Genomic DNA, 25915 nt, shown 5'->3' on the forward strand with positions numbered 1-25915 from the left:
CGTCTCAGAGATGTCGGCCTGCAGATTAATGCTGGGAAAAGTTCCTTCTGCCAGTCACACATCACATTCCTGGGCCATGTAATCTCAAAGGAAGGCCTACGTCCAAGCCAACATCACCTTACTGCTATTGCTGAGGCTCCTGCTCCAAAGGATATGGCTGCATTGCGCTCGTTCCTGGGTTTGTCATCCTGGTTCAGTAAATTTATTCCAGATTATGCTACACTGGTGGAACCACTGCGACAGTTGCTGAAAACAGACATGAAAGTCGAACTCCAGTGGAACGAGGCAGCACATGAGAGCTTCAGTAACCTGAAAAAGCTCCTTCTGGAAAGTCCCGCACTTGCCGTCTATGACCCTGACTTACCTGCTTTTATCACCACAGACGCATCAGACTATGGGCTAGGCGCTGTGTTGACACAGTTACATCCAGATCAAGTGGAGCGGGTTGTGGCGTTCGCCTCCCGAACACTGTCTCCTGCTGAAAGAAAGTACTCCACCACAGAAAAGGAGGCGTTAGCCTGTGTCTGGGCGGTGGAAAGATGGCGTACATATGTATGGGGCCGCAGATTCACACTTCGTACTGACCACCAAGCTCTTACTACCCTTCTCAGCACCAAAGGTATGAACAGAGCGGGCATGAGAATCGCACGATGGTCTGCAAGGCTGATGTGTTTTCAGTATGATGTGCAGTACCGTCCTGGTGTTCAGAATGTCATCGCAGACTGCCTCTCACGGGTTCCCCTGATGTACTCCAGCACTGACATTGATGCTGAAAAAGACCTTCTCTTGGAGATAGCTGAAGTTTCTCCTCTCTTGACAGCGACACCGTTGACGGATTTTAAAGCTGAATGTGAGGACTGCCCTGACCTTTCTCTGCTGCAACAGGTTATCCGCTCAGGCTGGCCTAAGGTGAAAAGGTCTCTCCCACCTGAGATACAGCCGTATTTCCTGGTGCGACATGAACTTGCTGTGGAATCACCGTTGGTTTTCCGGGGGACACGTCTGGTGGTCCCAAGGTCCCTGCGGGAAAAGGTGATATGCCTCGCACACGAAGGTCACCAGGGCATAGTTCGCACAAAGCAGCGGCTCAGAGAGCTTTACTGGTGGCCATGCATGGATACTCAAGTCCATGCGATTCTGTCATCGTGCTCAGTCTGTCAATTGTGTGACAAAACGGCCAAAACTGCTCCTACTCCCTTACAGCCGGTTCAGTTTCCAGATGGTCCCTTTCAGCATGTGGCTGTTGACATTGTTGGACCTTTTGACCGCAGGTTTGCCATCACACTGGTCGATTACTTCAGCAAATGGCCAGAAGTAGCCTTTACTTCATCAGCTACTACAGACACTGTGATTAGGTTCTTGTCTTCAGTTTTTGCACGGGAGGGAAACCCTTGTGAGCTTACCACAGATAATGGACCACAATTCACTTCATCTGCCTTTGCTGATTTCCTGACGGAAAGGGGCATCAAGCACATCAGAACAAGTGTGTATCACCCTCAAGCGAACGGGTGTGTTGAAAGATTCAACAGAGTGCTGAAGGACTGTGTTCAGGCTGCACAGGTGTCCCAGAAGCTGTGGAAGCCCGCCGTGACAGAGATGCTACAGAATTACCGTGCTACAGCTCATGCAACGACTGGAGCAGCTCCGTTCCAGCTTCTCAGAGGGAGACCCATGAGAACAAAGCTAAATGTCCTGCCGTTTCCCAAAGACACAGGACAGTATGACCAATGCAGGGCCAGAGTCTCTCACCAGCAACGTAAGAGTAAACGCTACACTGATGCAAAGAGGGGGGCAAAACCTCCCCAGCTTGTGGTCGGTGACAGGGTGCGGATACGTAAACCTTTCCGAGTGGGGAAGGGAGAGAGACAGTTCACTGATCCACTGTCAGTGCAGCAACAGACTGGACTGAGCACCTTCATCTTGAGTGATGGAAAGAGATGGAATGCAGCCCGTCTCTCACTCTGCCGCGCAGAGAATGCTGAGCCGTTGCAGGCTGGTGACGAGGTTGAAAATAACACAAGAGAAACTCCTAAAAGACCTTCTGTTCCTAACAGACCGAGACAGTTACCAGCTTGGACCAAGGATTATGTTATGAAATGAGTTTAAAAAAAAAAAAAATGAAAAAAAAAAGTGAAAAAAACACGCTTGAGCTGTTGGGTGCTAATGTTAAGTTCCATACTGCTAGTTTTGAGGTCCAAGTATAATAGAGGATTGATTTACTGTGATTTATTTGTGAGTTTTGTGACTTAAGGTTGTTAAGTTACTACAGTAACCTTAACGGTACAAGTATTCATTATAAAGGACGATTTATAAGATTGTATGTTAAGATCACGGGTATAGTTCAAACACCCAGTAATGTTATAAGTGAAATAGGTATTGAAAATGCTGTCTGGTTGCAAAGTTTACTACTGATAATGTTCTGTGCAAATAGTAATGTTGCCATGCTAAGTAAGTAATACTGAGGTAGTAGAATTCTGTGAGAATGAGGAGAGATGTTGTGTTTACATACACTGCTAAGATGGTGAAGGGTTGCTTACAAGGGGGACTGAATATGAACATATACTCAGTTACCAGTAGGGGGCTCTGTGACTAAGGATGATGGAAGGAGAGAAGAAGTGAAGTGTATGGTGAGATGAAAAATGGCGAACTACTGCTGAATATATACGTTCCATTACAAACCAAGCCGTCTCCGTTCTTCTGTCGAAACACCACAATGCTGAACTTCTGCGCACTTCTTTTTTCTCACTGCAAGTGCTGCGTTTGCTGCTTCTCTTTTATTGAAGTTTCACGATGCAAATAGATTCAATTAAAAGGAAAAAACCTCCTGAAATAGACAAGAAAATGTTATTTAATGTAGGAAAATGTGCCAAAAGAATCCATAAATAATTAAATAGAAAAATGTGCTAATGGGGTAAAACTAGCATACCAATCTAGCTCTGCAGGAGTCCTTAAAATAACTAAGAATCAACACAACTAATTTGGCATACAAAATCTACAAAACAGAATGAAATTTGAGGTTTTTAGATGGAGAAAGAGCCATTAAAAAACACCATTATTGGTGTATTGTTAAACTCTCAGTGCTTGCAGAAGCTTTCAGTTAAAATGAATATTCTACAAATCTTTTCTAAGATAATAGAATGGCTGACATCACTCAGATTTCCTTTGTCACACTGTCCATGACAGCTGCATTCACTTTCAATGAGATTGAAGCTTTTTACTCTCATATCAATACAAATATGCAGAGTTCAGCTAGATGCTTAAAACCATTTTACCTTCAATAAAACCATCTAGTTAATAACAGAAAATATGAATCCAAACAAAAACAATCACTAAGCTCTGAGAAACCTTGGGTAAAGTTCCTCAGCCTTTTTTCACACTCTGATGCTGAATAGTTAAAAAGGTTAACTTTCTTTTTTGCTAAACGCATCACTGACACGTGTGTAAATTAAAATCAGTTACATGTTAATTTGTTGATCATATGGACTTCAAAAAAAATCTATATCCAAAGTAATAGAGGAACAGAATCCACATTCCTCCGTGCTCCGTGTGAAAATGCTCTCCAAAGTGAATCTGAAGCTAACATGAAGCTCTTACAGCCTCAGACAAGTCAGTTGGGTTTTCCTGAAGTCAAAGAGTCCTTATTATGAAATTCCTTCTTTGTGGATTCACAGAGTGTTTCCTTGATGAGCCAACGTAGAGGGATGGGAAAAGAAAGTGATAATTTGGTACTAAAAGAGATTGAGTGTGGAAAATCCCTAGCTGACTGTCTCACACTGCCGTAGCCTCACATTAAGCTGAAGTTCTGCGTTTCTGTGTGGAACAAAGATTAGCGATTTTATCCTCATCACTCATATTCTAACAGCATGCAGAAGGCATCGCTTTGTGGCAATATGGGCTGGATTACAGCGACTAGTAACACAGGTTTATTGCATATTGCATACGTGCTGTAAGTGTCCAAGTGGTGTGTATTTTATCTTCAGCGGGCGTGCGTGAAGCTCTGAGGAGATGTAGCCTCTAATTTGTTGTGATCTGGTACAATTGTCAGTGCAGATACTACACTTTAAGGGTGCAAACTGTGCATGCAACTGCCAAATGGACTCTAAGGTAATATAGTGTAATCCCAGCCTTAAAATATGAATACAGGCATGATTGTATTCAGGTAGGATGAATACAAACCTAACAAGAAGACTATAATATGTACAGAAACTCAAGAAACTCATTCTTTCAAGAATTTTCCAGGACCAAGAGTAATTTTTCTTGAAAGTGTAAGGTAACAAAGGTCTGCTTTATTCTGCCTGAAGCCAATTTTCCCCAAAACATTTTGAAAAATTGTGCAGTGTGGACAATTTTCTTTAGCAGGTTTCAGAATAAAAACATTTTTAAGACTCAGGGGCTAATGTTAGACATTAGATGTTAACATAAATGTTAGATGTGAACTTTATTCTTAGCAATCTTTAACACCATAACATTTTGTTCTGCTTAAAGATGAACCAAACAGAATTGTCGGTGAAGCTGAAGCTAAAAGCAAAATTTACCTGAGGTCAGAGCTTGCTTGATCCATTCCACCTGCATTTTATATTCATATAAAATAATCCCATATCCTTTGATATACAGCAGTCGTTGTGTCTTGTGCTGTATTTCAAAGAAAAGTTGTCCAATCTTTCCTGATGACTGACATTATCCACAACTCCCTGTGGCCAGTCATTTTTGCTTGCTGCCTTCTGAGGCAAACCTGATCCTCTGTTCCACACAGGAGCTCCAGTGACCATGGAGGGGGAGATATTTCTATCCCCCCAGGGTTGTTATACAGTTGGGTGGCTGGAAGGCTGTCATTAGCTGTGTGTATGTGTGAATGTCAGACAGGCGGTCACCGAGGAGGCGATCTGAGAATTGGGAAAATATTGCTGGCCAAGGCACTACTGGAGGTGCCCTTGGCTCAGTTTAGTATTTGTTCCAGGAGAGTGGAGACACAGCAGGGGGGGAGATGGTCCGCCGAATGCAGATTGCCTGAGTGTGGCGGAATATCTAGGAGCTGTAACGACCTTTAGGGGGCTGGTCTTTGTATATGTGTCTAGTGTATGTAGAGGTACCTTACCGCAGACCTCTGCATCCATTTCTCTCTCTGTACTGACGCAGTGTTTGTTTAGAGTTGCACAGGCTAGGCAAAATGTTGGCATTACAGTGTCTGCGTATGTGTTGCTGTCCACACCTGTTCATCTACGTGCATGCGTTCACAGGTGATTGTGCGTGTGCATTGATAGTAATGAAGGGTTTTGAGTTTGCTTCTGGCGGAGAGTTTATCATTATTCTAATCCTCCAAGAGAGATATTCTCTTGCCTGTCCCTCCCACGCACATCCCTCTACACTCAGGCCAGCAGATAAAATGTCTTGTGTAAAAACATTGTGTAATATGACAAGTTTACATGGTTTATGGCAGCGTTGGGTCTTCCCTCCTCTGATTGCATCAATGCGTTATTTGGACCCCTCTTGGCTTTATACATTCTCTGCAGCTCATGGCTCAGTCCCTCTTAACTGATAGGAACATCGCTTATTTGGAAACTGTTGTTGAAGAGTTGTTGCAAAAGATGTAGGAGGTGTTATTTTGTTCTGGCAATCCACTAGAGACCGGAGAACGAAACTCTTCATTATTCGCATAAAAACGAGGCTGTAATCTTCATACTTAATATCAGCGATGGTGCTTTTAGTAGCAATTTCACTCCGAGAAATTTATAAATCGCTAACCAATGCCTTTTGCGTGGTGGGAAGACAGAAACTCGGCGTCTGTTCACTAGAAAAACTCCCATTCTGTGAGCGCAGGTCGACATGAAAGCAGTGTGTGAGAAAAGGATTGTGGCAAAGCTGGGCGTATCTGGCCTCTCACGCTGTGCTGTGGGGGCACCTGTTCGAAATGCTAAATGTGTTAGCTGATGATTGGTGCGGTTCTGCCAATATTTTTCTATGAGAATAGAGTGCGTGGGTGTGGGTGGATGGGTGAATGGGAGTGCTCGGCTTGTGTACCATGGGTCAGACAAAATAAGACCGTTAGACAGTTAAAGATTAGACGTGACGCTGAGGGATGGAAATCGTGGCCTGAGTATAACTAATAAAGCAGAATGTACCCAGGAGATAAGATTAGGCTGTAGCCCTAAGCTGCGCTTCCGAGGGATGCTATTGAGCCTGAGGCTTTTGGAGATCTTTAGTCAGCTGATAAAACTCTGTGTGTCTCAAAAGCAGCTTCTTCACTATCAGCTGCTCCTTATAGCCTGTAAACATCGACAACAGATGACGTGAGATGTGTTATTGCACCGAAAATACGCTGATTAGAATTTTATGCACCGTGTCATCATTTTCAAGCTATTTTGTGTCGGTAGCTCACATCAGAGTGGTCATTAGGAGCAGGTGGCTGTCCCATCCAGGCACTTGCCAATATATAATTGACCAAAGGCCCCCCTCAGCAGGGCCTTATTGATTTGGCACACGGGAAAGTTGTCCTACTCATCGCAGCACAAACTCATCTACTCGTTTTTCACGTATATGTTTAAAGGAATGCAGAGATGCTCCTAATACATATGCTAACTTAATCTTTGCTGGATTGAATTCATTCAGTGTAGACAGATCTTTTTGCTCCATGCCAACGTAGCCTCTACTCGACAAGCCCTTAAAGACCCATATAAAGATGCCCCTTCTCTTAAAGTAATAAGATGGGTGATGAGAGTTGTCCACATATAGCCAATGGCTCATAGCTGCCAAGTTGTAGAGCAGACAAGTAGTAGAGGTTCCTTGATCCTTACCATCCCCCCTGCCTCATCAACCCTGGGCCCCGCCCTGACAGATGCTCCTGCTGTGCTTATTTTGCTCATGATTGAGATGTCATTTTTACTTTCTGTTCAACTCATGGCATGGCAGTAGATTGACCGGTGCATAATATCAAAGACTATAAATGTCACAATCTGGTAGTAGGAACTCAAGCGCAGAGCGGTTAGACGTCTCCAAAAACAGTTTATTTACAGCACTAGTGCACGATATATACAGTGAAGGGAAATCCAAACTCCAGGGAATCACGGGGAAGCGCTCTCACACTCGCTCACGTCTTCTTGCCCAAACTTACACACGTTCACACGGCAGGGAGGTCACAGGTCCGGGGAGGAAAGTCTCTGTAGCAGAAGAGAGGGAAGTCACTCACAACGCACAGGTTCACAGGTGCTGGGAGAATCACTAACGTCTGTAGTACAATCATCCAGCGACGAGAGGATCTGTGTTCCAGCCTCAAATAGTGCTCCTAGGTGATGACAGCTGATTGTTGTCAGGTGTGTGGGCCAAGGGCGGGAGCCCACAGTGAGCTCCGCCCAGGCAGAGAGAGAGAGAGAGAGAGAGAGAGAGAAAACCAAACAACACATGTAGCCGGGCAGGAGACCATGACAATAAATATATCACTTTTCTTAATAAAAGCAATTAAATCTGACTACAGATTAAATTACCATTTAATAATTTGATGAAAACAAACTCATTCTGAGATTATTGTCAGCAGTGCCATTTGGAATTGGTTACTAAGTAGGATCTGTTGATAGCAGCAGATTATTGCTCAGCAGAAACCCTGTTGTAGTCATTGGGCCATCTGTCCCACCCCGGCCAATGTCACTGGGATGATACTCCACTGGTGATGCAAAATGCATGAATCCCTGCCCTCTGCATTTCCTTTGGTGTGAGACAAATCTAGTGTACGCTTTTGTTTAAAGAGAAATGACTCAAAATATGCACCTAATGGGCTTAAAAGCCTGCATCAGAAGAAAAAAAAAAAACTAATGCTTGCACTATAAGTGTACACTGCAAGTACCGCAACTGAATCGAAACAGGCCTTTTTTTTAAAGCATGCTGTCATTGTGTCTTATGTAAGTGATGAGTATGCGTATTCAGTCTTCATCACAGCGTTTCTTGAAGTTTCACATTGCATTGTGTTAATTGGCTACTCCCACCAGCTGGAAGTAATGCTAATACACTGAGGAAAAGCCACCATGCTAGCTTCCTGGAGCGCTTAAGTGTGCCAGGGCATCGTGCATGCATCCCGTAGCTGGAAGTGAGCTCTTTGATGTGATTGCTTCTGAGAAACGTCATCTTTTATTGATGCTTCCATTAAAGTAACATAGACGTCTGTGTAGACTTGGTGGGGAGGGAAAGGGGGCACGCTGGTGGAACAGGAGTTTACCAGCTAACTACACACAGAAAATACCCTCCCATCCACACCAGCACCCGTATTACTTATTTTTCCTCTAGTCCTCAGCTTAATACGGCTATTCCAATACTACACCTAGGAGTAAGTAACTTGACCTGATTTTTAAGTTAGCCTGCACCAGTGAGAGAAATCATTATCCCCTTTGGCAAATGATGACAGATGATGAATAATGTTGATCTTTTTTAGCAAGAGCACTTGTTATTTTCTAAGATATATTAGCAGCAGTTAAGTTATAGTAAACATTAGGGTTGAGCAGTTTTCTCCATAGTCTAATTATCTTATGCCAATAACCAATACCATAGCTGCCATGCAACCATTAAGATTGAGGAATCTGCTGTACATTGTGCATAGTATGTGGTCCAGACATACAGCTGCACTGTAACTGCTGGCCAGAGAGACAAAGACAGAGAAGAGGTTATGCCCCATTTCCAGCATAAAGAGAAAGAACCAGCTGGAGAGAGACGTTCACACACAGCCATAAATGATTTACACTTAAGTTTGCTTTAGGATTATAGTTCTTTTTATCATAGCTCTGCTAACTTGATCAGTCTGTTTGATGCATAAAGGTGGCTCACCTATCTCTTCCTGCTCTGGCTGTGCTCACCTCACACACAGCAGGGTCTTTTACCAGAAACTCACACAACACCTGGTGACATAAATAAGGTTAAAGACACGAGATAAACTAGCATCTCTGCAAACACACGGCTACATTAAGCTCCAATTTTAGAAATAGAAATGTTCCTCTTCTGTTTTCGCTTATTTTGAGATGAGAGTGGTTCACAACGGTAATTTGAAAGAGAGCAAATGTGGGAACGTGAACTTGTGTGTTCACACAGGAAAACAAGTCAAAAGGAAAAAAAAAAGAACACCTTGATTGGCAAGCTGTTGTCACGCACTCTGACTGTTGTTTATCATCATCCACTGATACAGCCTTAGTGTTGTAGGTGGGTGTAAAGGCCAGAACAACAAGGGCCAAATCATTATGGTAGATGACTAGGTTAGAGCAACTCCAAAATGACAGGGCTTGTGGCGCGCCTTTGACTAGAAGCGGTGAATAGCTGTCGAAGACAGTTTAAAAAATGGATGTAGCTACCGTGACATTACCCACTGTTTTCTGAAGTCCCATTTTGAAGACTTGATGAGATGAGTGTTTCTGACAAAACACAGGATGTGCGGGATCAACTTTGATGTAATTCACAGCTCTTTGAAGATGCTGGAGCTAAAAAATGTTTGTATCAGATACCACACAGCATTCTCAGGTCTCTTTGTGTTTATGTGGGTCAATTATCCTACAATACAAAGGACAAACAGCATATTAGACAGAGGTGGTCATCACTGTCCAGCTGGTACAGTATTTGGCAGCAAAGGGTTGTTGCAGGCGGACAACTTCAGAAGTTTTGCTTGAGGTGAGATTTACAGCAGCTGGCCTTTATTAGGAAGCCATGAGTTTACAATAAACTATATATATGAACAATTCTTGGACCAAAAACAGTACTCAAGCTGTTTTCCAAATGAATGCAGTAAATGTCAAAGGTTTTATTTGGGAAGTATTTGACTTGCAGCTTAATAAAGCTTTTAAGCTTGGCACTTTTTTGTTGTTCTTTAGCATTTTGCTCTCACTTTAATAAATAAACTGTAATTTGTGCCAGTAAGTATGCTCTGAATGTTTAGTGCTGATTTTTATTTCATGAATTAAAATTTATCAGGCTTGTCTTATGTCACTACATGAAATATTTATAAAATCCCAGCAGAATGTTGTCTAGTTTTCCACAATACAGCAGATTCACTAGAGCACATTTTACTCATAACTTTCACATCGACTAATTTGTTATTCTTACTAAATTGTTAATATTATATATCAATAGTGGCAATAGAGTTAACAACAAAAGGAAAAGGAAAAGTTGTGTCGATTCACTGTTTCAACCAGAACTTTTGTTTTTCATACATCGTTAAAGGAGCTGAAAAAGAATAGATAACTCATTTAATTTTTATTTATATAGAACCAAAGCACAACAGCAACTCCCTTTTTAATGAGAAGATTCCTCATGTTTCTTCCATCTGTGGTGACTGGTTTGGGAGAGAAGGGAAGAGGGAGACATAACAGGAAACAAAGTATGGAAGAAAGCCAGTAATTAATAATAATTAATGATTAAATGCAAAGTACGTAAGTAAGTAAGCACAAAGAGTGAAACGCAGTGAGTGAAAAAGAAAAACTTATGGGAAACCCCATAAAGACTCAGGGTCTCTTGATCCAGCTCTAGCTAAAGACACATTGTTAGTTCTGGAGTTTATTTTCCCAGTGGGGATGTTTTGGTCAGATGAATAGACAGTCTTTCTGAGGACGTATTTATTGATGGTATTAATAATTTCTTCTAATCCCTGTCTTTAATCCAGGGTCCTCCAGGGAAGTAAAAGCTCCCATGGAGGTCTCAGAGCAAATGGTCCAGAAGCTAAGAGGCAAGAATGAGTTTACTGTGTTGGTGACCCTCAAACAGGATCACCTGAACTCTGGGGTGATCCTCTCCATCCATCATTCTGAACACAGGTAAGATCACTTCTCGTTTCACCACGTGTGTAAAACGGCTTTTGTCGTACACAGGTAAAGTGGAGCATTAGCTAATTTTGGATTTATTTGCAGATACATGAATGGAATACACTAAATAAAATACATTTTAAGAAAGTTCAGTGATTCATGTGTATCACTGGGAAACTAAAGTATAGCTCATTTAGTACAGTGAAGCCTGTCAGAATAAATCTCCCTGCCCAATGATTGCAGTTTCGCTCTAAATTTAGTAACTCTCTGTTCTGTCATATGAGCAGACTGGATATTTGTATTTGATAAGCATTTAGATGTTTTACACACTAGTCAAATAAACAAAGAAAATCACCCTGTATGCCAGAGTATCAACGATGCAAGCGTCGAGTCTGTAATTGTGAATCGAAAACTGATGAGACACTATCTGCAGTTAGCATGCTAATGTTTTCCATTACTTTGTGGTAGCTGAGCCGTTGGATGATCAGAACAGCAATCTAAATTCCACATAATGCGTTGATTGAACAGTCTGTACATTAAAGTCGGTCCTGAGAAGAGAGCTCACAGGGATGTTAATGACTTTCTCCCACTGATGATTAGCCTTCCCAGCCATTCATATGCAACAAAGCAGCACTGCATGGTTTCATTTAAAACATGGCAGAAATAATTCAGCATCCAAAGTGTTAGCTAGCGCGTTTATGGAGTCAAGATGAATGTGCATGCACGGCTAGGGGAGAGTAAATCTATTAGATGTGGTTTGCAGATAAATCAATTCCATTGCTACACTGTCTATTTTTCTTTTGAATAATGTTTCTTGAAAATGACTCTTGTTCAAATAAGTCTGTCTTTAAAACGCTGAGGTGATGAGTGTGTATCGGCAGCTCTTTCCATTAGTGTCGCTGTGCTGGGTGAATCTCGGTGGTGTGGAGAAGAGGATTCTCCTGGAATACTAATGCTCTAACGTAAAGAGTTGAATCGCTGCATGCGGGCCATTGCTGTGTGCTGCTGATGTTGCATTAGACAGCAATACAGCACCCCTATGTTTAGCCTTTAATGTGATCAAATTCTTAATAGAGGAGTTCAGACAGTTTTGCATTTCTTTGTGTGACAAATACATTTTTTTAAGCAACACGACTTTGCAACACTGTAAGACGCAGGAAGGTGTCACAGAACTTACCATGGTTTTTACTTAAGTTGCTGGAACTATTGTGTTGCAGGTTCCTGGAGCTCGAGAGCAGTGGCCAACGGAGTGAAGTACGCCTTCATTATCGCACCAAAGGGCAGCAGGATCACACGGAGGTGTTCCCTTACAGCCTGGCTGACGACCAGTGGCACAAGGTCTCTGTCGCCGTCAGCGCATCTCACGTCATACTACATGTGGACTGTAACAGGTAAGATCCTGGATTGAGAGTCTTCGCTTTTAAAAGGAAAAATACAGATTTAAATGTCGCTTGTGTATCAGCTTCAAACTTTGCATGTACTAATCTCATGCAACATACTGCGCAAGGACCTTCATTATCTGAATGACCTGATCTGCCATAATATAATTAATTCACATAAAATCTGTTTTCTGAGTTTCTGCAATGAGTTGCATTTGTAAGCCTCCAACTCACACGGCAATAGATACTGCTATGTTAAATCATGTAAAAATTATTGCAATGACTCCAGGCTTAGAGAGATACCGATTTTAAATTTGGGGAAAAAAGAGATTTCTCATACTGAATTAGCATGTGGTGCTTTAATTTAAATAGGACTTTAAATTACTTTAAACTAAGTGATCAAATCTATTCTGGATCATCTTTCAGGGTTTTTTTGTCTGTGTCTTTGCATGGAAAAATACAATGTGTAATATCTCTCCAAAAGCAGAAACTCACTGAAAGACAATAGTGAAACCAAAACCTGTTAGGTAACAATACGGCGCTTTAAACTATGGTTTGTGTTTTTAGGCCATGACATGCTGCGTTGTGTATGGACCGTGTTCACTTGCTGACTCTGGCATGCATGTATCGACATCGGCCATATGTCTCATGGGTCCGGCGCAGGTTGAACTCACCTTGAGGAAACCGGCGTTTTTACATGCCTCTGCTGCTCACTATGACATGGGAGTCACTGTTTGCGTGTGATGATCCTTCTTGGCACGATAAGAGAACAGACGGCAACGCCATGTGCATCCAAGAAAGCATGTGGCTATCTATACCCTGCATAGGGAAAGAGTTAACAGAAGGATTTAAAAGGGCAGGACCTGCAGTGTGGGTGGGGGGGCATCTTTTCATCACATGAGCCAAACAGGTAGCATAACTGACTTTTTTGTGATTTTAGCCGTTGACCAATTTATGATCATGTTTTTTCAGGATCTATGAGCGGGTGGTGGAACCTCCCTACATGGACATACCCGAGGATACTTCCTTTTGGCTCGGACAGAGAAACGCTGCTCATGGCTTCTTCAAGGTTAATGCTGCAATAAAAACCTCTTTTCCAGAATATATGCATGCTGATGCCTCTCCTGATCTGTCATTACTAAGCCATAAATGATTCAGAATAGCACAAACAAGTAATTCATTTCAGCTGCGGCACCATCTTTTCACCCCGTACTCAGTCTTGGTTTATACTGTATCCTTTCCCTCTTTGTTTGGCTTGTTTGTTTTTATTTATTATAGCTGTTGGATTTAATTGCATGCATTTCTCAAGGCTTACCATTTTAATTTGAGGGCTGCTCTGCCTACCCTAGGAATTGACATTTTTTTGTCACTGTTTGTTCCCTGTGCCTTAGTCTGCAGCTAAGCCCAGTGCAATTATCTCAGCAACCCCCACCATGCTTATTTGGGAGAAATCATTAAATAGCCTCTGGACTATGCTCATTAAGCTTAGTCTATAGTATTGTTTTTCAGACAGAGAGACTTATATCGTCTCTTTCAGACTAGACCGCACTCCCAAATTTCCCACCTGGGGAGACTTGCTGGGGCAAAATGTCAGCTTACTAGCAATTTTAACTACTTTAATCAATCTGCTGGTGACTAGGTCTGTGTTTGATGGTGCGGTGATGGCTGTGTGTATGTGTACCTGTTAATGCTTTATACACTATGTCCTGGCATTTGAATTTCCTCTGTGTTAATTGGTTGATGAAAGAAGCTCTGGAGGTCACCCACTAATCTTGTCACACAGCAGCATCTTTCCTCGCCACTCTGTGAATCCTTGATTAGTTGCTGGGAAGACATCTCCTTTTTTTCTTTTTCTTTCGTCTTTTTTAAAAACTACTTCATTAGGACACATGCACGCCCACACACATAGAGAAATGGTCAATATCTGTATGTGTTAGCTAAAAATGAGAAAATCATCATTAAGACTTTAGACAGAGCACATGCACTGTTGCTTCTTTACTCAAGAAGTTTGTTTGTTTGTTTTTTTACATTCAGACACTATAGATAACTAAATGTCTTATCTAGTAACTGAAGTTATTCAGTAGTTCACTTTTTTCTTGGCCTGGTAGGGTATCTAATTTTTGCAGATCAAAAACTGGATTAATTTTTTCTATGTGTTAATATTAAGTATTTTCTCACTGCCCATTAAAAAAATCCCTCTTTACTTTCTAAAATATTGTTGGGCACAGTTATTAAATAATAGCTCCCTTCTTTCACACAAACACAACAATATTTAACCACTAAAAATTTCCTATTCAGCGATGCAAGCAAATAACTGTAATTTGGCATCTTAGTTTAAACAAAACAATAATGTGCAAGTAATATGCAATACACATTATAACACAGTTTCTGTTTATGGTTTGTAGCAGTTGTATTTTGCAGAATTTATACTGTGCCGGTAAGTAAATAGTGTTATTTCAAATTTGATCGACACAGCTCCTATCTTCTGCCATTTCTGCACGTTACCGTGAAAAATCAGCAAATAATTTCCCCAGGATTTTACATTTATGGTTGGCAAATTGAAGTGGCGAGACAATTTAAAAAAACAATTTCTCCTAAGTTGCACTGTTCCACTTCTGTAAAGGTAATAAATGCACCCATGGAGTGAAATGGACCTGGTTACTATGGCAACAGAGTGTCTGAACACAGGTATGTGTTTGGGATTCGGACGTAGGACAATTTGGACTTGTGAAATGATTGAATCTCTATCTCCTGTTTATGCTTATCAGAGGAGATTGGAAAAAAAAAAAACCACGTTCCAGCTAAATTGGCCACATAATTAACCTCCTGTAGGTTTGCAGATATGAGATGATTGATCAGAGCGACAGTCTGGGACACATATTATCCAACAATCACCCAACAACCTGTCTGTCATACTTCACAGTGAAAAACACAATTCTACCTGTTTATTTTTGTGAGGATACATATGCTTGGGTCCCACATTATCTCAAACATTAATTAGTTAGACAACTTAGAGAAATATTACCACCCTACCCACACTCCCAACTCTCAAAGTCCTCATGTATTTACTACACCTGCTTGATGTTTCTTCTATATTTTTCTTCTTTTTAGCATGAGGTGTTACTCCCTATGATCAAAAGGTTGTTATGTCTGTGTATGTAGGGAGTGATGCAGGACGTGGAGATCCTGGTGATGCCACAGGGTTACATCTCACAGTGTCCAGACCTTAACAGAAGTGAGTGCAGTAATCCCATTACTGTTGATTCTGAATAACCCTCAAACTTAGTTTACACCGATTTTAACTTATTTACCTGCAACCCCACTTTTAGATCACAGTATAGATAAAACGTACATTTTGTATTTATTTGATATTATTATTTATTATTAGTAGTATTTTTAAATCCTGAGTAGCGCTAAGGCGTTTAACAGTTGTGGGGTGTTTTGCAGTTAGTCAATCAGCAAAAAGTGGGTTTTCTTGTGTGATCGTTATCCTCATTGTTGCCACGATTTTGATGATGGTTCAGTTTTATTCAGTTTTGCGAGGACAAAGAAACCAGCTGTTTATATCAGTGCAAAAAGCTGTGAAATTTTATCTGAGAAAATATGCTAGATGAAATAAACTGTATCAGGCATATTTCAGAAATCGGTTTCACATTACTTTTAAGTGGCAATCTGTGAGACTATTTGATTTAGAAATGTTCTGATGCAATGTTTTTTTCCCCATTCAATCACTGGTTGTACAGTGAAATGTTTTATTGTGCGCTATGATGATGTGTTTTCACTAGGAACCTTTTTTATATTCCAGGTGGCTGTTTTACCTATCTCATTGTTAGAGTTTCTGCAGACAAAAACTATTTTTGCAGAGAGTGAAAACCACACACCCACACCTCATGCTTTAAAATGATTTTTCACATGGATTATATGTTCCTGTCCCTCAAAAAGTTTGCTTAATGCGTTTTCCAGTAAATTACACCCTTTTACAGAGAGGACATTTTTTTGTAATATAAAATAACAAGTGAAATTTCCTCCTTCAAAGAAAAAAACATTAGCAAGTATTATTAATGTTATTATTAATTATTAACTATTACTGTTAAACTACTGAACTGTTTCTACTATTAAACGTGTTTAAAAACTGTTATATGGTTAGACAGGTTTTTATCTGCTATAGTTATGATGCAGTTAACATAGATTTTTAGAAATGATGACCACGTTATTGCACGTACCTAAGTTACTTTTGTATTGTTCCTTGTATGTCAGCATGTCCAACCTGCAATGATTTCCATGGACTAGTGCAGAAAATCATGGAGCTACAGGATATACTTGCAAAAACATCCAGCAAGGTAATGTAATGTGTATGTTATTTGTGCTGATTTGACATTTAATCCAAAACAGAGAGAGGAACGGTAATTGCTCCTTTGAATTAAATGAGTAAAATATATCCCCTTGTCAGTACGGTTCTGTTATTAACATTCACTGCAACAGGCATTCAGAGCCGTATTAACATTTGGCTCTGCCTATTAATGAACTCTTTTCTCTTCTGATGGAGAGACTGAGAGTGTATGAGGTGTTAATAGTATGAGTTTTGTGATGCTACTGGTTTGCTTTTGAAGCTCCTTTTTTCATGTGAATATAGACATAGAATGAGGCTGACTCATGTCTTCTTTTCTACTTGGTTTTTGTCTTTCGGGTGTGTTGGGGGGGGGGGGGGGTGTTGGTGGTGCAGCTGTCCAGGGCGGAGGAGAAGATGAATGGGCTGGATGGCTGCTATTGTGAGAGAACCTGCAGCGTCAAGGGGGTCGTCTACAGGGAGGATGAAAGCTGGACAGATGGCTGCAGGAATTGCACATGCACGGTGGGGCTTCTCACAAGGGTGCTCGACTGCTTCTGCGTGCATGCTAGTGTGTGTGTGTCTGACCATTAAAAAGAAAGGGGAGGGGACATTCGGTTTTGTGATTGTGTGCATTTGAACATACTGGGTCTGAAATTATGTACTTGTCTCGCTGTGTGTGATTATATGTTTGCAGGCATGTGAGCGAGATATGAATGTGTGCGGGCATTTGTATGAATGGGATATGCATTTGTGTCTGACAACATGCATTTTTAATCATGCATTGTTGTATTTATTGTATCGTGTGCATGCCTCAGTTGATGTGCGACTGTGTGTGCAAGCGTCTGTGTGTAGACATACATTCTCTGCTCTTATTGTAAGCTGCCTTTTTGTCTTGAACCCCTGTTGATCAAGTGTGTGAAGATAGGGCTTTGGGTGAGGTAGAGGTGCAAAGTGCAGGGGCACCGTTGTTGACAGCTTGTAGTATCATTATTTTCATGCACTAGCTTGAGGGTTGCCCTAGTTACCCAAGAAAAGATACTGTATTAAAAACCTCCACAGTACTCAGGATTAGACGCATCAACAGCAGTGCTTAATAATACGCTATTCTCTCAAGGGTCTACTTTGTGCTGCACAAAGTGTGAATAATTGCCAAAAGAAGAATTATAAGCGGCTGGAGATCTTGTGCTTGTACTACATCGACAAACAGATTTCACTGGCTTTCAGTCTACTCAGCTTCGGAACATGAAACTCATTCACTGCTACTGAACTGCTCCAACCAGCCAATGAGATGACTTTGCGCACCACTGCCCAACATGCAAAAGATAGGAAATCACATATCTCTCAGTGCACCGCACCTAATTGCACTTGACAGATGATAATTATCATCAGGGATTTGTTCTACCCACTCATCCAATGAAATCGCTTCATTCGTCGGGATAGATGTTTTGCCACTCCTGGGCTGCAATTAAGGCATTAAATGGGATATGTTCTTACCTTATGTGTGGTAATTAGCTGTGACCTTTAAAATTCAAAGGTCATGCATTAAGATGTTATCAATTATGTGGATCAGGTTCATAAATGTTGCTGTCACAGAGCTTTCATCCGTGGAAACTATGTTAATTACAGTAACAGCCAGAGAAAAGGAGATAGTATTGAAATATGTTAGATATGCAGATTACTGTAGAAATCTTCAGTTTAGTGGATTCGCAGCACAGTATTCATAGTCCTCGGCTTGGCCAGAACCCTCTGAATATTTAGAAGATGCAACATAGGATTTGGGGGGTTGAGTAAGCTGCAAACATCTGTGCATCCTGTGATTCATAATGTATTTATAATGGCATAATTACAGTCTAAAATGCATTAATTTCAATAGCAGCCTTGCATGCATTTAGCCTATGCCAATTATACAAATGGGGTGAACAATATAATAGAAACATCAACATAATGTAGTAGTTCATAATTACCAAAAAATCAACAAATACTAGCTTCATAAAAATATAATTTATTGATGGACCACTGTGTTTAGCTTCAATTGTATGTTGGACAGTAAGGATTTAAAAATGGCTGACAGAAATTCCAATGTATGTTTGAAGTCCAGAAACAATGTTATTAGCCAATATCAGCCTTTGATATTAGCTGTTTCATCATCATTTATAAAAGCCAGTACATAAATTAAAAAGGAAGAGATGTGAGAAACACCCTTCAACTATTTTATGAGTGTCGACACTGCATAGATTGCCCACCAGAGGGCGCTCTGTAACTTTCCTGCAGTACCCCACCAATTACCACCAAACAGTACTGCCAGGAGTTCTCGAGTATTCCAAGTAAAGATTATATTTAATTAGCATTGTTATATTATGTTAATGAGGACAATTATTGGGGAAATCTATTTGCGTTTGAAAGAAAAAACAATATTGGCCGACATATCAGATTTTTAAATCACCAAATATCATTGTGGGTATCGGTAAAACCCGATATTAGTTGTTTTTCAGTTTTTCCAGTCTTATTTTTTAATGTTAAATCCTAATTATTATATATCTTGTTCAAAATGTAGTATTTGCCCAATTTAGGCGATTATTTCCAAAAAAGAAAATCAATATAAATATAGTCAGATTTTTAGAATTGTTGATACTGAAGTAATATGTATCAGTTCAAGCACCAAACGCCCAGTGTCACTTGAGTTCTACTAGTCACTCTTTAAACTAAGTGTTGTGTTTCTCTCTACCAGAATGGCACGGTGCAATGTGAGGCCATCTCCTGCCCTCCCCCTCAGTGCCCGGCGGGCACAGCGCCTGCCTACGTAAAGGGTGCCTGCTGCAAGGAGTGCCAGCGTGAGTGAAGTACCCTTAACCTCAGCACCCTCCTACACTCATACAATCATAGACACAATTGCGCACAAACGCGCACACATAACAGCAAAACAACCTCCATCACCAGATTTAGAGCACATATAACGCCTCCACAAGGGCTGCCTGACAATTGACCAGGGCTCTGCTGTGTTGCTAAGCTACCTCCTAACATGTCTCTTGAGATGAGTCCATCCTTTTTGCATATACATGGACCAATCAATTATTCACTAGCTGGCTTTCAAAACACAGATGGCCACCAGTCACACAGACATGAGCCAGTAAATCTGGGATCGCTGCATGTGATGTAAACTAGTTCCTATTTATGGCATGGCATGTTGAGGCTGTGAGAAAAGTGAAGAGGAAGGGAATGTGAAGGGTCTAAAACGATGCTCATAATCACACTGGCAATAGTGTCTCCATAAATGTCCATTTATTAACTTTTGAACACTGATATGTTCTAGCTGGATAAATAATTCCATTTCATCACATTGCTACATAGAGGGTCTGTTTTTTTTTCTTTTTTCCGAAAGACTTTGACCTAAGCAATGAACTCTTATTAGCCTCTTCACCGCAGCACTCTGCATCTCATATTCTCTCAATTCCCCTCTCAATAAAAATGGATTTCAGTGGGTATTATCGTATTATCTTTTTTTTTTTACATTCTGCTGATAGTATCCCAAATGAAACTTTAACAGATGTGATATATTTTCTTTTGAGAGGCAAAAAGAACTGCCCGCCAACTTATAGAACACAATCTAGCACATGCATTAAGCAAAGGAATTTATTACCGTACGTCTGAGTGTTTTCAATAACTGGTGTTCTCACCTGAGATGTGTTGAAGGTTACACACCATATGAGCGATAGAAAAATGTACCAGACTTTGTGCGTGTGTATAGTATTTCTTAGCAGATTTGACTCCACGTCTTGTGCAGGCTGACTTCATTTGAGAGCTTCTTCATCACAAGCACCCACGCACTTCTGCCATCCCTCTTCCTGCTTTGCTTGTAAGCGAATGACACAGTGAAAATGCTGCAAAAGCAAATAATAGACAAGATTTACTCTCTATCAGGAAGAGACAATTAGTCTGGGATGCTAATCATCTCGTGTCAGCATCTTTTTCCACGGAACCATACGCCTAGGCCGATACGCAGGGGCTTTAAGCGGGACTGTAAATCTGCTGCCGTGTTACCCAAATACAAACACGTAGCAAGTAATGCCCTTAAACTCAATATCCCTATTCTCCCTTGTGTCAATGAGGTAGACAAACACACAGCTAATTACACGTGCTCTCGCTTTGGAGAGAAGTGTACCGCAAGTTTCCTTGCTACAAAGACATGATTTGCTCTCCAAATTAAAGGCTTATCTCACAGCGCCGGGTCTGTCAAGTAGAGCGCCAAATGGCTGTTTCAGAAGTCCTTCGCTTTTATGATACGCTGCTTTGTGATAGGGCCTGACCTCCAGTGTCAATCATTTCTCCCCCTTGTATCAGACTAGATCTGTCTGACCCCAACTGCTCATCAAACACACGCTTTCTGCCCATGTGATTATTTTAACCTCCACCACCCCAAGAACCCCCAGTTACATGAAATAGCTTCTCCTCAGTGCCTCACTCAGGAGTGCTTTCTCCCTCTGCATATTAATTATGCCATCACTTCTTCTGTTGTTACTTAATTGAGTTTGACACGCTTGATTTGGTTCAACTGTATTCACCTGAGGGCTTTAAAAAAAAGGCCTCACAAAAAAAGTGTAAATAATAAGGACAGAGTGTGTGATGCACGTTAAACAGCACTGTTAAATAACTCTTGACATCTAACTAGTGTTTGCGGTCACAGCTGAGCGGAGACGCACAGATTTGGGTTCAGCAGTTACAAAAAGAGAACAGTATGAGTCAAATCTTTTTCAGATGAAACAAGAAAAAACCTCACAATCTGAACAAGAGCCTCTATTCTTTACAAACAACAGCAATTCAGATCAACTTCCTGTTAGATCCACATCATCTACGAATTTCAAGAAAGGTCCCCTAAACAATTTCTAACACTCCTTACTTTCCCTTTAACTTATTATTTCAAATGGAAGCTCTCACATCATTTGTCTTTTTTAGTTTGTAACATTTGGTCATTTTCTAAAACAATGCTGTTAGCTTTGTGGCATTTAAAAAACAAGGGTCAAAATGTTTGCTTCCTTTTTTTGAAGTAATTTTGTTTGTCTGGATATAAACCAAGTAGAAATGAGCTCAGGGCTTGTGCAATTTCTGTTTGAGATAATTTTCTTACATGTCACTCTGACCTCTTTTCAAAATATTTGAATCTTTCTGCTCTGCCAGTATGATTTTCCCACATCATACTAAATCATTTGTATGATGTCAGAGAATATATACACTGCTCAAAACATTAAAAGAACACCTTTTCATCAGAGTATAGCATCAGGTCAGTTAAACCTCTGGGATATTAAACTGGCTAGTTAAGTAGCAGTAGGGTGTGTGTGTGGGAGGGGGGGGGGGCGTTATTAATTAGTTTCAGCTGCTTTGGTGTTAATTAAATTAATAAGAGGTGCACCAGAGGTACAACAGTTAGACAACTTACAAAACAGGAATGGGTTTACTGTTAGCTGCCACTCTGTTGCTTTTGCTAGTTTTTGCAGTTCTGGATCCTACAAATTCAATTACACATTCAGGGCTCTAGACTAACTTTTTGACATGGGCGCACCGGTACGCCTAACTTTAAAAATTTAGGCGTACCGGCACAAAAGTTAGGCGCACTCAAATTTTTCAACCGCATCGCTTAACACCGCAGTTTTACATGTGCACTTTCTTTGGGGGGGGAAGTCCATACAGACAATATTAATTTCTAAATTATTAACTAACAAACTTGTGCTTAAAGTGCTTTGTCAATATTGTAGAAAATGTTAAAAACTTAATCATCATCTTGGCCTCCTCTGACGACCTGTTTGCTGCTGTCTGCTGCTGAAAGGCCGTGGGGAGAGGGGACACTTGGGCAGTGCATTTACTGCAGCATATAATGTGTTTTCTGGATACACTGTGCTTTTTCAGCATTCAAATATTGATGGCACCGTGTCAGAGCACTGGCTATGAATTTCAGACAGATCAGGCCTTAACTTAACAAAAAAGTTATCAATAGTTCTTTTCATCTTTTCTTATTACCCACAGCTACAGTACATCCACTTCTCTCAGGCCTAGGCTGCTCACTAGGGCTGAGTATCATCACTGATTTCTATAATCCATTCAATTCCGGTTCTCAAAGTCCTGATTTGATTCAATTTAGCCTCAGACAGTCAGAAATATTATAATTCTGATCATTTATCAGTACTGATACACATGAGACTTCATCAGAATTGTGAAAATCACAGCAGATGCCTTTGTGTGAAAGTAACTGAGAATAAAACACAGGAAAACATGAAGGAGATTTTCCTGGTCTGGCTTTTTATAGCAGATAACCTTAAAAATATTCTGCAATTTTGCATAATTTTAAGAAATTTAAATTTCTTCAGTATTGAACAGCAGAAATTAGGCTTTCTTGTCCGAGGTCATTTAAGTGAAAAAAGAAAAAGCGCTGTAAACAACGCTAGACTGGTGGGTAATAAGCGAATGAATAATGCAGAAAACAGATTTGAGACGGGAAACTGTTCCTGAAGTACAGAGAGAGAGAGAGCTGTGCAGGAAGTGTGATTTTTATCGTGGTGGAAGCAAAACAGCAAAAGTCAGAGGGAATTCATGACGACATTGATCAAATGTGAAGCGCAGTTTGCTGCTTCTTTTGCTGCAGGCTCGGTGAATTTTGGTTGGAGAGAGGCAAAACCTGCAGCTCAGAATCAGCGCAAAAAGACGTAAACACAGCGCGGACCCGAAGAATCGCTAAGCTCCGACAGCGTGTCCGTGTTTCAGGCCGTCGGGTGAGAAAGCCGAGAAAGACGAAGCTGATTCTGATGTGTTGGGTCCGCTCCGTGTTTAGGTCTTTGTGTGGAATCCGTTAATGAATTGATATCGCTTTATTCAAGCTACTCACCTCTCTCTTCCACCTGCACTTTCAACTGGACCACGGCCAATCAGAGAGGTCCCGCCCCTGACTATCTCTGATTGGTTTAGTCCACGATAGGGGCATAATGTGTGTCTGTTGTTGACCACACGGAGAGTTACAGAGATTTTTTTTTTGTTACCGGAACAGTTGGTCGCACCTGTGCGACCAAATATTTATTTTTAGTCGCACCACTGAAAAATTTGGTCGCATTTGCGACCAAATTGGTCGCACTCTAGAGCCCTGACATTAATACGTGCCATTACCAGAAGGTTTGCTGTGTCTCCCGGCAGAGTTACAAGAGCATGGAGTAGATTTCAGGGGATGGGTAGTTACTCGAGGAGAGCTGGACAGGGCCGTAAAAGATCCTTAAACCATTAGCTGGACTGGTATCTGCAGGAACAGGATGAGCACCGCCAGAGCTACAAAATGAGCTCCAGCAGCACACTGTGTGAATGTCTCTGACCAAACAATCAGAAACTGACTTCATGAGTGTGGCCTGAGTGCCCAACGTCCACTAGCGGGCCCTGTGCTTGCTGCTTGGCATGATGGAGTCTAATTGGCATTTGACATAGAATATCAGAATTTGCAGGTCCACTACTGGCGCTCAGTGCTTTTCACAGATGAACACGTGCCAGAAATGAAACGTTCTGGAGAAGCCATGGAGAACATTATGCTCCCTGTAATACGGTTCAGCATGACTGGTTTCCTGGTGGGTCCATAATGATCTGGGGAGGCATATCCATGGAAGTATGCACAGACCTTTGCTAGGCAGGCTGACCACCATTAGTATCAGCACAACATCCTTGGACCAATGTCAGACGTTCCTGGTGCACAACAATACCCGGCCTCATGTGCTGAGGATATGCAAGGAGTTCCTGGAGGATAAACATTGTCAGACATAGAAGACACACATGCACTTAGGGGCCACACGAATCACAATACTATTCTGAGTTATTCTGGGTTGAAATTTCAGCAAAATGGACTAGCCTGCTGCATCATTTTTTCAATTTGATTTTTGGAGTATCTTTGAATTCAGCCCTCTGTAGGTTGATGATTTTCATTTCCATCAAGTGATGTGGCATCCTGTCCTTCCAAACACATTACCCAGTCCATATGACTCATGTATACAGCATGATTTTTTTCGTATTGAGTGTTGCTTTCAGTGTGTCCCTTTATTTATTTATTTTTTTATCAGTGTATATATGAAGAGACAGTTTTGATCATTAGGTTCGATCTAAGGTTTTACCGATGAATTAATTTGAAAAGAAAGAACAATAAAGAAAATTCAAATAGAAAGTCATTATTTTCCAATTAATGAGGTTATGAATTCAAAATGAATTATGGCCATCTTGTTTTTCTTTGTATCTGATTGGTAGCTGAAGACATTATTAACTTATTAAGGGCCAATCTGAGAAACCAGAAGGCTTTTGTGCTGGCTTAACCTATGGATAATATTTTTTTGAAGGGACCATGTCCAGTGGATATCCAGGCAAAGACTGTGTTATTATGTGGTCCTTCTTTACAAATGCAGATACATTTTTAAAAAACTAATAAAAATTGTTTTTGTTTTAACTACAATAGATTACAATAACACCATATAAGAAAGTGCCGTCCCTGCTTTGCTCTCTATGGATTTCATTGATCTGCATGTAGCATGAGCCTAGCTGCTCTACCTTATCAATAGAATCTGAATACTTATATGCAAAAAAATAAAAAAAATAAATAATGAAAATGTATTCAACAGCTGTTCAAACTCAAGCATCATAAGTACTGAGCTGTTATCTGTTTGGAAATGAAAGGTGTCATTGTTCGCATCCTTCCATCTCCAAACCCGGCAACTGCAAGCGCTTTGTTGCATTCTTCATTTGTATTTTTTTACTCACATGTAATTCTACGGCTTTCACACAGTTCAGCTAACATTTCTGCTACTCTTTGGTGATCATTAAATATTGTCTAAATGTCTTACACCAGCACATTTTTTGGACCTGCATTAATTAATTAAAAATAAGTCACAGCCATTTAAAAAAGGGAGATGTAGGGTTATTATCCTGTGCAGATGATAAACCAACGCAGATTTTAAAAAGCAATGTGTTTTTATGTGCATATTTGTTTAATATTTGTTCATTGTGCCATTTATTTATTTAATTATTTATTTGTGTGCATTTATGTGTCTGCTAACAGCTGTGTGCTTATTTGGTGGAAGAGAACTGGTGGAAGGAGATCAGAAAGCTGTACGTGACTCTGCTGGCAGGTGCCTGCTGTTTGAATGCAGGGTAAGTCATATCAGCACACACACACAAAGGCACGCACGCAAGCAAACACACACACACACACACACACACACACACACACACACACACACACACACACACACACACACACACACACACACACACACACACACAACCATTTTCATTTAGAAGGCTCTTTAGAACGTCTTTTAGAAAGAGACCCCACATTACCTCATGGACCTAAACACTTCAAGTCTCCTAATTTCCATATTGCTCTGCATGACAGCTTACTAAATACTTACGCTGTGTGACCCACTGTGGCAGGATAC

At 40.8% G+C, this 25915-nt stretch overlaps 1 protein-coding gene across 1 annotated transcript in view; it reads left to right on the forward strand.

The window, feature by feature from the left end:
• The window catches only part of nell2a (neural EGFL like 2a), a 92397-nt gene that overhangs the window by 5954 nt on the left and 60528 nt on the right, over positions 1-25915 (forward strand). Inside the window, exons 3-10 of the mRNA XM_080868232.1 lie at positions 10625-10775; positions 11981-12154; positions 13115-13211; positions 15305-15377; positions 16400-16482; positions 16866-16994; positions 19201-19303; positions 25537-25628. Of these exons, the coding sequence (XP_080724358.1) occupies positions 10625-10775; positions 11981-12154; positions 13115-13211; positions 15305-15377; positions 16400-16482; positions 16866-16994; positions 19201-19303; positions 25537-25628 (902 nt within the window). The remainder of the gene's footprint in view (positions 1-10624; positions 10776-11980; positions 12155-13114; positions 13212-15304; positions 15378-16399; positions 16483-16865; positions 16995-19200; positions 19304-25536; positions 25629-25915) is intronic.

The sequence above is a fragment of the Rhamphochromis sp. 'chilingali' genome (genome assembly GCF_963969265.1).
Source record: "Rhamphochromis sp. 'chilingali' genome assembly, chromosome: 2".
Lineage (NCBI taxonomy): Eukaryota > Metazoa > Chordata > Actinopteri > Cichliformes > Cichlidae > Rhamphochromis > Rhamphochromis sp. 'chilingali'.